The 17484-nt window shown below is 42.3% G+C and overlaps 1 protein-coding gene across 1 annotated transcript; it reads left to right on the forward strand.

Annotated features, from left to right (window-relative positions):
- Positions 1-205: 205 nt before the first annotated feature.
- NIPA1 (NIPA magnesium transporter 1) lies at positions 206-15958 on the forward strand. The gene is given in 7 exon segments (XM_075057364.1): positions 206-397; positions 399-452; positions 454-619; positions 3799-3846; positions 7748-7838; positions 9141-9301; positions 10618-15958. Coding segments are annotated over 7 exon segments (1224 nt in total). The 3' UTR covers positions 11130-15958.
- The last annotated feature ends 1526 nt before the right edge of the window (positions 15959-17484 follow it).

A 17484-nucleotide genomic window follows, 5' to 3' on the forward strand; every position in this document is an offset into this window, starting at 1 on the left:
GCCCGTCCCCCCGCCCGCGGACGCCGGCGGCTCCCTCCCGCGGGGGCCGCAGCTTCTGCTCCCTACTTCCCCACTCCGGGGATATCCCCCCAAAACGCTCCCCGCCTCGCCTCCCGCGGTGCCAGCGCGGAGCGGGCCGTCACAGAGCCGTGACGTCAGAGCGGCGGTTTGCGGGGCGGGGGCCGCGCGAAGACCTGCCATTGCTATGACGTCATCCTGCTGCCGTCCCGCGGCGGGACGGGCGCCAGGAGCCGCCGCGGCTGCCGCCGGTGCCCGCCCGGAGCCGCCCCCGGCGGGGCGGGACGGCGGCGGGGCCGGGGAGCGGGGCCGGGGCGGGTCGCGCAGCGCGGCGCGGCGCGGCGGGGCGCGGCGGGGCGCGGGGCGGGTCCCGGCGCAAGAGCCGGTGCCGGGTGCGCTGGGCCCGGTCAGCCGCCGTGCCGGCAGCTCTCGGCGGGAGCGATGCGGATGGCGGTGGGTGCGGCGGGGGGCGAGGGGGCAGCGCAGAGCCCCGGCCCCGCCGCCGTCTCGCTGGGCTTGAGCGTGGCCGTGGTCTCCAGCCTGGTGAACGGCTCCACCTTCGTCCTGCAGAAGAAGGGGATCGTGCGGGCCCGCGGGCGAGGTAGGGGCCCGCCGCTGCGGTGGCGGCGGGCGGGACCGACACCCCCCCCCCGCCGCCGCCGCCGCCGCCCTCTCCCCTCCGCACCCCCGCCTGCCCCCCGTAACCTCGCAGGTGTCCGAGGCGTCGCCCCCGGCACCGTGCGGGACGGGTTCCCCCCGCATCGCCCCCGCGGAAGGGCCGCGGATGCCCCGCGCTGCGGCGGCGGCGGCCGGGGAAGGAGAGGGGGGGCTGCCGCGGGGCCCAGACGTGGGGGGGGGGGGGCAGAGGACGGGCACCCCCGGGCCGTGGCAGACCCTCTGCTTTGGGGTGAGGGGGGGGTGACGGTGTCGGCTGGAGCGGGGGGAGCCGGCCTTAGTTCGTCCCCTTCCTCGCGTTCGACACCAGAGGTGGGTGACTGGAGCGCGGCGTGGGGGCCGTGGCGAATGGCGGAGGAGGGAGCGGGCAGGTGGGGAGCAGCGAGGGGCTGGCACGGCGGGCGGCGCCGGCGGCAGCTCCCCGGGGTACCGCCGGTCGGCGGTCCGCGGTCAGGCCGGAGCACGGCGCCGGGGACCCGGCTGGGCGGGCGGGCGGAGGTTCGCCTTGCGGCATTTTGGTGCGCTTGTGGGACTTTTTCTACCCATTTCTTTGGCTCGGGTCGCTTCTCGCCGTGAGCAGCACCAGCACATCTTGTGGCTTGTTTATTCTGGCTCTTCCACGGACACACGCGACAAGTTACATCAGTCACGTGGCGGTTTCCCTTTGTAGAGAAGAAAGGCACACCAGCCACATGAAATCATTTCCATCTTTTGTTTTTCGCATTGAAATCCCATTCCTCCTTACTGTTTTCTGAGATGAACGTAGTCAGGAACTGACTGTGCTATCTAGACGGTTCAGCCAAAACAAAGCTGCTAAGGCACAGACTGTGAAGATCTGCTGTATTCTGTTCTGAAATTGGGGCTCCCCAAAGCATGCAGCCCCTGAACAGCATTTGCTAGTTTCATCTTGATGCTTTGAACATAGGAAAATGCAATATATTTATTTGTTCTTAATATCGTGCTTTTATGTGAGGGGAAAGTTGTAAACGCAGGTTGCGTGAGGCCTTTTAATTGTATTTCCCCGGTCAATAGCCATTTGTTTTGTAAGTGATGGTGTCTGTGTGTGTATGAACATGTGTCCCCCTAGGTTCTGGAAACTCTTTCTTATGAAAAATCCTTTTTAGTGGCCAGGACGTGCTAGGTGTTTTTCCTGTATAGGGGTGTGTGTTTAAATATATATACACATACATGTATTTGAGACAGTTAGTGCAGCAGGGCATTTCCAGTGCCTCCTGCACCTAGTGTGTTCAGGGTGGATGCAGTGGAGCAGAGCAAGCTTGCAACTATATTACTACCAGCTGGCAGCCTGATCTAACAAGTTTATTTTGCCTTTTCTGCAATGACCTCACAGTTAAGGGCCTCAGATAAACTACTGTTTTGCCAGCATAGTCTCCCTTTCCCTCAAAGATAGCTGTATCTATTTTTATTGTTCACGGAGAGGTCACGTTTGCATCACAAATACAAGTCTTTTTTTTTGTGAGGGAAACAATAAGAAAACGGGAGAGAAAGGAATGACTTTCCATCCCAAGGCAGTTGGGGCAAGTTTCCATTTTGCAGTATAGTTGGGTCTAATTACTCCTGAAGAGCTTTCAGTGGAGCCCGGGGCTAAGCGGGTGATGAGTGTGTGCGCCGGCCTTCCCGGCTCTGACAGCTGTAAAACATCCTGTTTTGAAGATATTCCTGGTGTTTACTCGTGTATCTTGCTGAGCGATTTGTAGTATTTCCTATTGCTGTGCTCAGTATGGAGACATCCAGGCAAATACCCTAGGTTCCTCTCTATTTAATGTTGTGAAGCAGTGTGGTTCTGCCTTGAATCTAGCAGTCGGAGCTGCGAGCCCAAGATCGTCAGTGTCAGATGATGTCTTTTTTCCACTGGCTTCAGTAGGTGTTGTATAATTAACAAGGAGGCACTTCAAGTCTTTTCTGTCTTCTCCATTGAATCAATAATAGAGTATCAATGCAATTAGTAATCCTTGCTTAGTTAGAAACAGCAGCGGGTGACAAATATTTTCCAAAGTTATCTTACTGGAGTCAATATTTTCTATAATTTGTGCCCCCAACAGTGTTTTTATTTTATATGCAATAACAAAAGTCTAAAAATTATTACACCCACTCTAAAGCTGGCCATTTTCATTAGTCATTTTCCATCTCATTTCAATTATATAGTGTGATTTCCAAGCACTTAATATTTTATACATCTCCAGAGTTATAGATTACTGTGTTTTTCTTTCATTTGGGATTTCAGAGTTGGTACAATATTGCCTATTGCTCCAGCAGCTCTTGAGGGAGCATCTTCCCAAATAAATGCAGAGCTGAATTGCTAGAAAGAGGAGCAGAACGTAAGAGCGTAATGTGATGCCAAGGTTACGCTTAGTGGAGGCCAGGCTTTAGTTTACTAAGCCGTCATTAGCCTTGATGTTCTACAGAAGCAGAACTCATAAAACATGGTGCACAGGCTCCCCTGGTGCATCCCAAGGCAAGAGCCTATAATCTGGCAGTGAAAATAATCATCCTTGAGCTTGGGAGGCACTGAGGGACAATCCAGGGGTTTTACTCCTCTCTCTGAAACGGGGCAGTATGTCAGGAATTCAGAGGCTTCAGTCATAGCGCTTTCCAAAGCTCAAATGCAGGAGGATCAGTCCATGCTATATTACTGCCAAAACAATTTCTCTGCTACAATTTCTCCGATACAATTTCATTGAGGTTATATTAGCAAACTAATTGATCCAAATCATGTTTTGTTTCCATAGGTTTCCCATTCTCCTAGTAGTGGTTCTAATCTGTATGTTTAAATGTCACCCTCAGAAGCATTTTGTGACATTTTGGACACTCTTCTATGTTATACCGCGTTAGCATTGCGCAGGTACTTCAAACTGGAAAACAGAACTTCTGACGAATACGTTGCCTCAAGAAGGTCTGACTTGGACACCTAGGCCAAATCTGAGTACCCTCTCTTTTTTTTCCCCCTCCCATTCAGTTGCTTTGAACAACAGGGTTAAGATGAAGGTCCTTAATAACTGAGACTGTTGAAATTATTCTGTTTGGTAGTTCCAATATTGCAATTTCATGTTTTTCTAATACCTCTTCCTGTACTTTCTCTTTCAGGTACTTCGTACTTAACGGATATCGTATGGTGGTCTGGCACTATTGCAAGTAAGTATCCTAAAAGCTTTCATTTTTACTGAAGGGAGAAATTGCACTTAGTTCGTGAAACGAGACATCAGGAAACCTGGCTTCTCATCTTGAATCTCACGCTCACTTGTCACAAAATTCCCATCCCTCAGAAATATCCCACCTTTACTAAACTCTCACTCTGGCTACTGTGACTGACAGTGTTTGAGAAGGCAAAGAGCTGGGGCAAACCTGAGTCAGACATCTTTCCACATTTCCAACCCGTTTGGTTCTTGCAGCCTTTGGCAGCCACGCGCTGCTCTGACTCTGGGTTCCTGCACGGTTTGTGTCTCTGGTCCGCTCGGTTTTTAATAAAAGTCAAAGCTGAATAAGAAATTGTCCCTCTGCACAAAAGGGCTCATTGAGCACATGTTATTTTTTAGATCAGAAAGCACTTAGCCAGCCTCAATTAAAAAAAATCTTTTTTGATTTCTAGCTTGACAGATATAGTTTCAGTTTTGCTTTTAATCTACAAGATTAATGTGAAGCCTTGTGTGGTGCTGATATGAGATCAGTGTAATTTTACTCTTAGTATCTTTGTAAACTCTGCTCACAGTAAGTTCACTCTCTGATGTGAATCCAGAGCATGGGGAGCAGCTAGCTTTCTCCTCTTACAGTTCAGCCCTAGTTCTACCCATGTGCTTAAAATCATACCCCACTTTTAGACTCTAATCCAGCCTTTTGTGAATTATTTGGAAATGTTCTGATGCTGTTTCTGAGAAGTATATGAGTCCAGTTGTGCCCCTTGTTTCATGACAGCAAGGTAAGTCTCTGTTTTTGTTTCTTCAAGCTATGCAAAAGGAATGGAAACCTATAGATCCATTGAAGGACAAAGTTCACAGCAAGTGTAGAAGCCAACAGAGCTTCAGAGGAAAGTCCTCAGCTAATTTAACCTGAGTTTAAGTAGTGCTTTATCAGCTTCCTCCTCTGCCAGGATCACTACTGCCTAAGTAGCAATAAATCTGTGCATTAATCACTGTTGTTTATGGCTCATGAGGCTCCCGTCTTGAATCTCTGAGCAGAAGGAGTTAAAATAAGAGAGGTTTTATTGCAGGACTTTATCTCAGTGAATCAGAGAAAACAATTTCATGCTTAAAAGAGCTGACTGAATTGAATGAAGGCAAAACAGCTGAAGGGAATGGTATCAGTTGGCTTTTGTCCAGTAGCTAGGTGCAGGTAGTGAAACAAAGCCTCAGTAAGTTTACAAAGGAACCAAGGGAAGAGTTGCTTAAGGATATTACAGATGCAGAATTGCAACAAACAGCAATAGCAAGGGCCAGGTAGGCACCTATGGGATGCCAAGAAAGGTGATGTTGGGGGAATTAGCAATATCCCAAGTTATCTGGGTGGAATTATAACAGCTGACATCATTTTTTCAAGCAGGGAATGGAGTTTGGATGGCTAACAAAACCCACATAAACTCTATCAACTTGTTTTCACAATATTTGTTCAGATGGTGAACAAGCATTTCTGTGTTGGCATGCTGACAGCATAACACTGCCTAACCATTTTGGGGCCTTGGGATCCACTGAAGACTTCAAAGGAAGGGCCACAGATTCTGCTAAGGGACTTTTGCTTACACTGTAGTCAAAAGAGTGATTGCAGCATGTGTACAGGTATTTCAATGAGCATTAAACTAATTAATTGGCTAATTAATTAGTTTTGGTGCAGGTTTTGATAGCAGTATAGATGCGGTGGGTTTCTATAGTGGATACATCTGTGTTCGTGTTTTATCTCAGATGGGGTATACACTTGTGAAGCGAATCTCCTGTTTGTCTCCATGGATTGGGCTTTATTTCATATTTTGGAGCTGTATTGGAGCTCCTGAACTGGACTTTAAGATGAAACTAGGCTGGAAGATGCACTCTAGGAACGTGCCTAATGCACGCCAGCTGCAAATAGACTTTCAGTCCGTGGGAGCAGGCTGAATTTAGTCTGAAATAAAAACCCTGACATGCGTAGAGCAGACATCTTTTGCTGTGCGGATCTATTCCTGGTCTCCTTGCTAATGTAGCCATGTCAGCGTGCATCAAGTTTTGCGTTGCAGTAACTTCGGGGATATTGGTACTCCTTTAGCAAGTTTAAAGCTTGGTCTGCCTTCAGGAACTGAAGCCATGTCTTGACTTATAGCATTGATGTATCTGGAGAGGAGTTTCTATCCAGAGAGGACTGGATAGGTTGGCAGCAAAGGTCCTCAACTTCAGGTAGATGGTAACAGTAACTGAGATTCTTTTTTTAATTGGTCTTAATTAGTTCTGGTCTGTCATTCGTAGTGGTAGGAGACTTACTATTACTCCATGGTGATGCTGAAAGCTTCTGGTAAGTTCAGTTGCCTTACAATATGAGCAGTTTGAAGCTTCAGAGACGTAATTTATAGATCGGTGTTGGTGCCATCTGTTAGGGTTCTTCCAACAGAAACTTAAGGCACCTTCCAGTAGAAATTTAAGGCACCTGACCTCCAAAAAAAGCAACCTTTTGTCAGAGTCACTTGGAAATTTATGTAATCTGCAGAAACACAGTGTGCCAGCTGTGCCCTGTCCTCCATGCAAGATCTGCCCCACTGCCTTCAGATGCCTTGAAGATAATGCCAAAGTTGCCACGTACATCTGCTGAAAACCAAGCCTGAGGCTGATAGCTGAGTTAGTCTGTTCCCAGGGGCAGGGAGACCATCACTGACTCTTGTAGAAATTCTGCTCATTAACTTCTCTGGCTCACTCCTGCATGCAGAGAAAGCCTCAGTGAATTGAATTAGTATAATTTTGCCGCACTCTGCAGTTTTGTAAGTTTGTTTGTCTCCTTCGTGTTTCCTGTAGGTTACACAGGTCTTCGGCTCTACTGATAATGTGAGCTAATTTGGTAAATTAATTACTGTTTGCACAGTGCTTTGCAGGTGTAAAGAACAGGATGATGGTAATGATATTTGATAGTTGAGGGCAATGCCAGCCTGAGCATAAAGGCAGCTTGGATTCTTGAAATGGTTTTAAATGCTGATAATGGCTCTTAACATCAACTGGAAATTCGAGCTGTATGTAATTTGTGTTCAGTCTCAAGGTTCTTGCCAGTTACCACAGACCCTGTAACTATGCAAGCATCATGTTGACCTATTATAAACTTGCCAGCACTTGCAAAACCATCCAGCTTTTCTTTTTTAACTGAAAACTTGAATGCATGAACTGTTTATCACAGCTGTGATGTGCAATAGTGTGGTACGTTTTGGAATTTGTTTTTATTGGGGGAAAGAAAAAAATAATATTGTGAGGCTGTCATTGTGACTTGTCAGGGGTCTGTTCTTTTTACAATGGTCAGGAATTACTTTTGATGTTACATAGTGCTATGAAAATTTGATGTGGTCTACTGTGCATCGAAGAGCTCTTATGCATGTGCTTAGCATTTCATTAGTAGACTCCTTTCCTCAGCACTGTCCTTATTTTCCTCCCAAAAAGGTAACATTGCTGTTAAGTACTATAACCAAGTGCTTTGTGTTACATGTATGCATGTTCTAAAGATGAAATCATGGGTTATGTATACTTTTAGCCCTCCTCATTTAAATATTTTAGTGTAATATCAAGATATTTGAGTGTAATCCATGAGTGTTTCTAATTTGTAGTCTTATTTATATTCAGCTAAGAGAAGTTGCAAATGAGATTATTTACTGTGCCCTCTTGGATATTCTTGTGTGGCAAATATAAATTCTGTATTAAAAAATAATTTAAAAATATAGAAAATTCCAGCCATTTTGTTTAAGTGCAAAATTAACACAGCTAAGCAAATCTGTAACATCTGTTTTCCAGTAAGGTCAGTCTTTCCCAGACAGTATTGGGTAAGTTTTCATTACTTCTTTTTTCAAAGGGATTTGAAGGCTTATTTCTGGTTCTCTTGACAGTGGCTCTGGGTCAAATAGGGAATTTCTTGGCTTACACTGCAGTCCCAACTGTGTTAGTGACGCCCTTGGGAGCTCTTGGTGTTCCATTTGGGTAAGAGTTTGCTTTTCTTGTTCTTATCTGAATGTTTTTACTACTTAATAAAATGTCAGATAGATTCAGTGATCACTGGAGGGCCACTGAGAAGTCAGGCTTATGACTGTTAATGATGTGTTATAATGTCACCTATTCCTGTTTTCCCCAGCAAAAGTGGGGGGGAGGCAGCAATGGTGAAGAAAAGGTTCCTGGGTATCTTCTGCTTTAACTATCACTATGATCTGGAACAGATAAACTTTTTTTTTTTTTTTTTTTTTTTGGTCCCCCTTCCCTGTGGTTATTCTGGACACTTCTGCCTATTCTCTTATTCACAGTTCCTTTACTATGTAGATCTTTCCTTTTGTCTGCCATTATTTCTCTCCCCTGCTATCCACAGCCCACATGTGTTTATTGATGCTGATTTTAATTTAATTGGATTTGGCCCCTTCCCTGAAGCAAGGGAGTCCCTTGCACATGCATGCCCCCAACTTCTTGAATGTTATGTTCGTGGGGCAGTGTGGGGGGAACAAAAAAGGCAGTGAGGTTCCTAAATGGAGTTTAATATGCAACTAAATGTTTTGTGAATAGCTAAACTACAGTTGTGAAACTACTGCAGTGAAAAAGTCCAATTCTTTAAAAACAAAGCCATGCATTGCCTCGAGATTTTTCTGTTGCCTGCTGAATTGTGTATCTGACTGCACTGGTCATTTACTTCAGAGTTTAGATTGCTTTGTATGGGCTTCACCACTGTCTTTAGTTTTATACACTATGAAGCACACTGATGGTGCTATACTTACCACCTGTTATTTTATCCTAGGCCACATAATTTTGTGTATTTTGGTCAGCTACGTGTCTGAGCTGAGCCCTGTGATCTTTGTAACCAAAAATAACCAAAGGTCACTTTTACCTCATGACTGCGCAGCACCTATAAAATTGGGCTTTGTGACAGCTTACTGAATTGTTAATGGGTAGATATCTGCCTTGGGTGCCAGATGTCTGGTTTGGTTTTTTTTTGAGAGGGTGATGTGGTGGTGTCTTCTGGGGTGTTGTGGTTGGGTTGTTTGTTGGGTTTGTTTTTCTGGTTTTTTTGTTTGTTTTTTTTCCTGAGAAGAGACATCAAGGACTGAGTAAGACTGAGACTGGATGAATCTTTCCTAAGATAAGTCAGAAATGCATTATGAGGATCCACCAACATTTGGTCGGAGATCCACCAACATTTGATACTATTCCTTTAAGAGAGAAATTCATGTGGCACAACACTGTTAGAGAATTATTCACAGGATGTAGTCAAACTTTTGATTTTCTTCCTCTTTGTGAAAGGTCCATTCTAGCTTCTTACTTACTGAAAGAAAAACTGAACATTCTTGGCAAGCTGGGATGTTTGCTGAGCTGCGCTGGGTCTGTTGTTCTCATCATCCATTCCCCAAAGTCCGAGAGTGTAACGACTCAGGCTGAGCTTGAAGAGAAGCTTACAAATCCAGGTACTTTGTTCTTTTATTAACTCATAATGATTTTGTGAGATTGATCAAGAGCACACAGGAGGAAGAGGCTTACCACTTCTACCAGGTAGGAAAATTGACTTCTGAAGAAACCATGACGTGACAGAGGCAAACCAGTACAGCTTTTGTGTAGGAAAACTATGCCTTGCTGTACTTGGAACTGGCCAGATTTATTGGTACATGTGTACAGAAAGGAAAATGTGGATACTTTTGAAAACATTATCCTGCATGGCAAGCTCAGAACAATGGCCATTTGAACTTGTAATTTTCTAAAATTTTGAAAAAGTGTATCTTGCTACTTCGAGATGAAAGGTGTAATTCCAGGATCTCAATTTAAGTTGTTTTATACAAAACAAAAAATAATGATTGTCTTTTGTTCTTTAATTCTGCATTTGTTTTTTTATTAAAAGCTTATACTAGATACCAGTTATGTTCCGAGCAGATTTCTTTGCACAATAAAGGTGTGTAGAAATAGGCTGTTGAGGCATATGCTGAAATGCCTGTTCTTTCTCATAGAGAATGAGAAGCCCCACTAGCTGCTGGAGGACACGTAGTAGTGCTAATATGTGCCAGACCCACTATTATTTTTCTTGCCTAAGAGCTAAACTGCTAACTATTGTTATTTCCTTTAACTGTTTTAGGTGAGAGAAAGTCAAACCTAATAACATCAGCTATCTAAAAAATTCGCAAAGAAAAGAAAACAAATACCCTGATCTAAATTTACCATTTTAATCTGACCAAAATGAACTGGAAATATATTTCTTTAAAACTGTAAAGCATGAACTGTTTTGCACCAGTCTAATCTGTGTACTGATGCTATACTGTAAATGATACAGACTCCCGGTTCTTCCAACTGTCCCTACTCATCTCACTCACCTTAATGGGATCTAACTTTATGTTTAAGCTCTTTGCTGGATCCACACACCATGCTTTATTGAACTGGTTATGAATGAGGTGTTATCACTGCTGTCTGTCATAGGGGGCTTTAAGGAGTATAGTCCTGATGAAAGAGAGAATAAAATAAAAAAAGCGATCTTAAACCCAGTTCAAATGTGCAAGAGTGTGTATTTTACTACACGATGATTTGTTTTACCCAAAGAACATGACAACATCATTGGTTGCAGATGCCCACAACATCTCTAAAAGCTCAGTGAGTGATTTGGATCTATATTCAATAGCAAATCTTAATCCTGGTGTATACCTGAAATTCACTGGTATGACCTGATTTGCCTGCTAAAATCTTCAGGAGACCAAGAGTTCTCACCTTGCTATTATCTTGTCTTCTTTTTGTTTTCCAGTTTTCGTGGGTTATCTCTGCATAGTGCTGCTAATGCTTCTCCTGCTTATCTTCTGGATAGCTCCGGCTCATGGACCAACTAATATCATGGTTTACATCAGTATTTGCTCTCTGTTGGGCAGTTTCACTGTTCCCAGCACAAAAGGCATTGGGCTAGCTGCTCAAGATATCTTTCACAATAACCCATCGAGTCAAAGGGCTCTGTACCTCTGTCTGGTACTTCTGGCAGTATTAGGATGTAGCATTATCATTCAGTTCAGATACATCAATAAGGCACTGGAATGTTTCGACTCCTCTGTGTTTGGTGCCATCTACTACGTTGTGTTTACCACCCTAGTCCTGCTGGCTTCAGCCATCCTTTTCAGGGAATGGAGTAATGTAGGAGTTGTAGATTTCTTGGGAATGGCTTGTGGATTCACCACAGTATCTATTGGAATTGTTCTTATACAAGTCTTCAAGGAATTCAATTTCAATATCGGGGATTTAAATAAACCTAACATGAAGACAGATTAAAATGGTTTTTTGAGGGGAAACTGGATGGCTCAGGGAAGGATGCAGAGCCTTTCATTTCTAGGTCACTGATTCAAATACGGTTCAGGTTGGTAGTTACCCTCTGACGATTTGGTGGCCTATGTGAAATGAATTGGAGGCCTCCATCCAGTTTCAAAGGAACAGTTGTCCATGTACCCCAGTTAACACAATAAATGACTTTAATTGGAACCACTGATTGAGTCAGCATAGAGACCGATGTATTTCCTTACTGTAAAAGTTAATCCATCAGAAAAGATCTGGGGATATTCCAACAGACCTGTGCGTGAAAGCTTGTATTATTGTGGCTTCTGAGGTACTGTTTCTGTGGGCAGAGAACATCAGTTTCTAATGCACTCAATCTGACACTTCACATGAGTGATGTATACCTTAAAATATGGGGGGTGGGGGGGAAGTGAGTGGAACAATTTGTTAATCTCAATATAACAATGTGTTCACCGTCAAGGCTGTGAATTCTGAGACAAATGTTGGTTGAACCAGAGACTGCAGATTTGTCCTTTTTAGTGACTGTCTTGGCAACTTGGTTTGCTATGCGGTGAAGACACTGGGGAGTTTTAAATTGAATTCTTTATACAGAGCAGTGGACCCTTAAAAATCTTTCAGTCATTACTTATCAGCTGATGGTAGTGTCCAGGTATGCATTTTTCTTTGTAACTTATGTGCATTAAGACTTACCACATTCATCTGAAAGTTTTTAATGGGGAGCAGACAGAAAGACTGTGAAGGATGTGGAAATGATGCACAGACTCATTGCCTATATGGTGGCTTATTTGTAAGCAGCTCAGAACTATTTCAGTGCCTTTGTAAGCCAAAAATACTGCATAAATGTGAATGTATTTGTTTCAGATGGCCTATACCAGTTTAATAATTCAATTTCACTGTCTATAATATTGGACTGTATTCAAATTCTAAACATGTAAAACATCCAGAAGGAGCCACACATTTTTGGAAGAATTTACAAACCTGAACTGAAACCCTTAGATGCCTTGACAGCTTCTGAAAAACCCATAGTCCTAATGGAAAGAGGTAGTCTAGGGGAGGACTGTTTAAAGCAGTTGGCATACCTTTATTTTAGTTAAGTGACTAAATATAGGAAACCATTTTGTGAAGTAGCTAATAAGCAGGGACCACAAAAAAAGAAATTTAAGAGAGAGAAGAGCATGAGATTTCTCATCTCAAAAAAAGATGGTCTGATCCTCTTGTAACGTGGGAAAAGGAGGTTAAAGACTGAAAAAGCATAGGCATCAGAGAGCTGAGTTTCAGATAACCCGCAGGGATATACATTCAGATCCAGTAATTTACAGACCTATGTAAACAGTTCAGCCATAATATTTTGACAAGTACTGCAGATAGCTTAAGCTATGTTTGGAATGATTCTGAACTGTTCAGTTTAAACCATTTAGAGAATATTGATATGTCAAAGAAAGAAATAGTTAATTTTCATGTTCTACTTATATTTGGTAGTTAAAACATCATGAGTCAAAAACTTGTAAGGAAAGCTTGAAAAGTAATGAATGTTGGTTTCCATTTAAGTACAAAAATGGAAGGGTACAGTAGAACTCAATATCTCTAGTTCAGAATGTCTCGACACAAACAAAAAACCCAAACATGATTATGGGACAGTATTTGAAAAAGTTCATGACACTTTATCAAGGAATCATGAATGTAGCTTTGTGGCTGGCTGACAGGAATGCAGACGTTGATTAATGGGGAGTAATACTGTCCACTCTTGTGATGCTTTTTGTTGACCTGAATTAACGTTACCTTAAAACTCAGCCTCTGTTTTCATTTAAAAGGAACATTATAAGCCCTTCTGATGGCAGCAATAATTGTGAACAGTGAATCCTAAAGAGTTAGTATTCTGAAGGGATGGTTCTGAGGGAGTAAGAGCCCCATTATGTTATTTGGAAGCTTGTTTTATAACTCCAAACTGTGGGGAATGACTCTGAGTTGGCAGAAACGTACATTGTTATAGGCCAGCATGGGAACTGGGTATCTTGGTGAAATAAAATAGCGCTAGCAGAGAAAAGGCCGTCTTCGTGGATTTTCAAATATTGTGCATGGTTTCTAGAAAGTTTGAGAATTGTAGATGAGGGGAATTAGGTTATAAAACTAATCTCTGTCCATTGTTGATTGGAAGATGGTATCTTGGTTCTTAGCAGATAGTTATGTTTTGTCATATTAATTCCCTTTTTTCTGATTGAAACTGGAATTGTACATAGGTTATGAGACCTATAGTCACCTGCTTTTAAAAAAAAAGTTAGCTTTTTTCTGAAGCAGTCAAGTTGTCTTTTCAAAATTCAAATTCAGAGTTCATGAGTTGCACATTGGTTTTATTACTAGCCTTTAATATCTGAAGACTTCTGTGAAAATCTTTAGGTCAGAATGGAAATGATTGTGGTCTCATCCTAGTCCTCCTTTGGCCATGTTTGTTTGTCTTGTTTTGTTTTAAAATTCATTCCTATTTATTTAGAAAGTGCCTATTCTAGTATGTTAAGTGTGTATGCAAATTATTAGTAAATATTAGATCGAAAATGACTTGACTGCCCTGTCTAAACCTTGCCATTTTCTGCACCACACACACAAGTTTACTTGGTAAGCACTCACTATGCAGAGTAAGAACAAAGTAGCAGCCATGTTCTGTGGTCCTCTGACCGTCCTGACATCTGATAAATGTCTGCATAGGTTTCTTCTCCCCAGCTGCTCCTCATCTTTGATGAGCTTTCTAGAAACGTCTAGTTAAACTTATTGTTTAAAACAGAGATGTTAAAAGCCAGCACATAAGGTGAAAGAAATTCTCGTGGCCTTGTGCATCATTTATATCTGCAGCCTTTTACATCATGAATGCTAAATAATGGAAACCTTTATTTTTGCTACTTTGTTCGGTATGTAGCAGTGTTCTTTTGAGTTCTGCTGTGCCTGGATCTGGTTCAGTTCTAACTTTAGAAATGTATTAGCATTTTCTGTTGTCACTGTTGGTATGATTCTTCCCCCCTCCATCCCACGCCCTCCTCGTTCTAGGTGTCCTACCTTTTTTAATCCTGTTGCTTTTCTGATTTAAAAGGAGGCACTGTTGAAGTTGAATTTTAGCCATTCCCTCTTTTTTTCTCCTCCCCCCACCCCTTTGACAAGTACGTACTTTGGATAAGACAGATATCTGAGTTCCATCATCTCAGGGAGCAAATGTGCATAGTTGTCTCCTGAGCTTTGGTGTCCCTCATGGGTCTGCCCTTTTCACGTTCTCTTTGCATTATGTCTATTGATAACTACGAGCCAGACGTCTCCAGTTCTGATTCCCAAGTAGAAGTGGGAGAGGCTATGCATCCAAAAAGTGGACTCATTACAGAGGTGGGATGCATCTGAATTAAATTCAAATCCATATGAAAGGCATTTCACTCCGTATGTCTGGCTTCTATTATACTTGTCAAACATATTTACTTGGTACTCACTTGAAGATAGTTCTTTAATCATTATCCCTTCAGTGTATGGAGGATTTACATGTGTCAGTCACGATCTTTATTAGGTGTCAGAAATCCCTCAAATGTTCAGTAGGAGAATAGAAACCTTTTTGATACAACCAAAACAAAATTTCTTACACCTTAAATACTTATGTAAAAAAGAAAAATACGTAAACAAGTTATCTGCTGTATTGACTTTCCAGGACTCTGTATGTGTAAATAGAGCCTATTTATTAGTGAGCTGCAACTAACATCAATAAGAACCTGTCATATCACAGATTGACAAGTGAGGCTTCCTATTAGTAATCTTGGTTATACTGAACATATGTGTTTTTCTGAAGTAACTAGCACTGAAGAATGAAAACACTGGATTAATTTGTTGAAAACTAGAAACTGAGGCTTAGCTTTCCTTTTTATTTAAAAAATAGAGGGTTTGTATTTGAAGAAAGATTTGGTGTTAATAAATATGGGGCGCCTTAAATGGGCAGTTGTTTGCATGTTGTACCCCTCTTATGTTCTTGTTGCATAAATATAAAACATCAAGGATTCTACAGATCTTCCTTGGTTGTCTTGAGATGGTCTAACTGCTGAAGTTTTACTGTTAAATCGAATGTTACCAAATGTTTATCTATTACCTGTTATCTTTTCTTTACAGAGATTAGTCTTTGTAATAACTCTTCGGTGCTACTCAATATGGGCTTAAGTGATGCAGAATTTTAGTGTGTACCGTGTTAGGCACCAATGATGTCAACAGTTATTACTAGTGCCCACGTGTTTCAGACAGCAGTGTTGAAATGTTAAGGATTAAGAAATCTTTGAAATCTTTTTTAAAAGCTGCAAAGAAGTTTGGGTTTATTATTGGTTTTGGTTGGGTTGGGTTCACCCCCCCCCCCCCAACTCACCCCCTGACAGTTGCTCTACAGAGTGGAAAATATTACACAAAAGGGGTATTTTTAAGTTAAATCCTTCTTCAACTGTGGAACTTTCTCTTTTCTTTCTCTCTCCCCCCCCGGGAATGTAAAAGATACTTCTAATGGGATATGGGGAAAAGGTGGATGGCAACAAACATACAGTGTCAGGTTTGGTTGCTTCAATGCTATTGCAATATAGTTACTACAGATTACATAAAAATGGTTTATTTTATTAGCTTACAAATAATGTATATATAGATTTGTTAATGGCTTACAAGTCAAGCTTACTCTCTTTGCTTTTTAAAAAATAGTTATAGGCATGTTGTATTTGCCTTGTGTAAATTATAAAAGGCTATTTATTAAGTTTTCTGATAACTAATTATTTATTAACCTGTATTGTTTTAAAATAAATGATTTATTTCTAGCTCAATGCTTGTTTTGTGACTCCTCTTTATCACATGGGGTGAAAAAAAAATTAGTTTCCCACACATCTAGCTGCTGTACAGCCTAATCCCAATTCATAAGCCCAAACTATTTCCATTACCCTTAAATAAAATAGCAGCTTTGCTTTTACTGAGAGTAGCAGATTCTTTCATGGGTACAGATCAGTTGCCATGTGAAGGGCTCAGTTGTCATGTAGTGATGTCTTCCAGCAAGGTGTAATCTTAATGTCTTCATTGTACTGAAGTTTGCTCACAGGTGAAATGAACGCTTCTCTGGCAGAAAGGTTTGTTGGGGCCTGAGTCACTTCAAACTGTGTCTTAAGGGTTATCATGTGCTCTGTTCATGCGTTGCTGTAAATTGGCTACTTGCTAGAGCTTTTGTTTCAAGATCTACTACTCCACAGTTGGGTGTGCATGGAGTGGCAACAGCTGTAAGGAAGCCTGTGTCACCAGTCTAATTTACTGTCACAAGAGCTTCCTGCAGGAAAAATCACTTGGAAAATTACAGTGGCTGCCCGTCTAATCCTTCATCTGAAATGCTTAGCTCCTCATATCAGGTACCGGCAAATACATGACTTTCAGGCATTCAGGTTTTTGGTTTGGGTTTGGTTTTTTTTGTTTTATGGTGGGATTTATGATTAAGAACTCTTTCAGTCTTTGCACTTGTGTTTTAGGGGATGCACCAGTATTACTGCTGGTCAAAATTGAAAGTTATTTTTAAGCAAGGAGATTAGCTCCTCTCCAATATAAAGTGTTGTATGCAGTGGAAAAGATTGGCATGGATTCTTTACTGGGTATGTCATTGCAATTTTATTTTTAAAGGTGTTGATGATATTAATGCAATGTACAAAGATAGACCAGAAAACTAGAGAAGCTTTCCCTTCTACATGCAGCATCTCTGATTTTTAAGTAAATAGGATAAGGAGTATGTATTTTGAGAACACATTTTTAGCAGGAACATTCAACTCTATTCTCTTCTTGTGCATCTCTGGAGTTAGGCCTTTCAGGCAGCACTGTGGTAAAGGCAAGTATGGCATTTATGCCACTGTTATTGTTGAAAGTCAGGGACGTAACCAATCCTGAGCATACGTATCTGACCAACACAGGTTGTATGGGAAGAGTGTTAAAGTCCAAAACCTGATGGTGCCAAAAGAAAAAAAAGTCCCACTGATTTTTCCGAGGTTTGTTCTAAGGGCGGAGTCCCTTAAGTTCCTTGTATGTGACAGTGCAACTGTTGTAAGAGTAGACTCACAGACACGGCAACTTTGTTCTGCTCAGTTGTCTTCATGAAATGCAGCAGGGACGTGGCCACCAGAGACCCTGTTACAGCCGCCCGATTTCCTAATCAATTTTCTGCCAGGTACGGACCTCACTGGATTCACCACCCTGGTGGGATGCTTTAAAACTGCCAGCTGGCACCGTTCTGCCCAGGGACTGTGTAGCAGAGAGCAGCTCTGGGGAGCTGGCACATGGTGGATTTCATCGCAACCCCTTCACTGTGTGTACA

Source organism: Buteo buteo, chromosome 25 (assembly GCF_964188355.1).
Source record: "Buteo buteo chromosome 25, bButBut1.hap1.1, whole genome shotgun sequence".
NCBI lineage: Eukaryota > Metazoa > Chordata > Aves > Accipitriformes > Accipitridae > Buteo > Buteo buteo.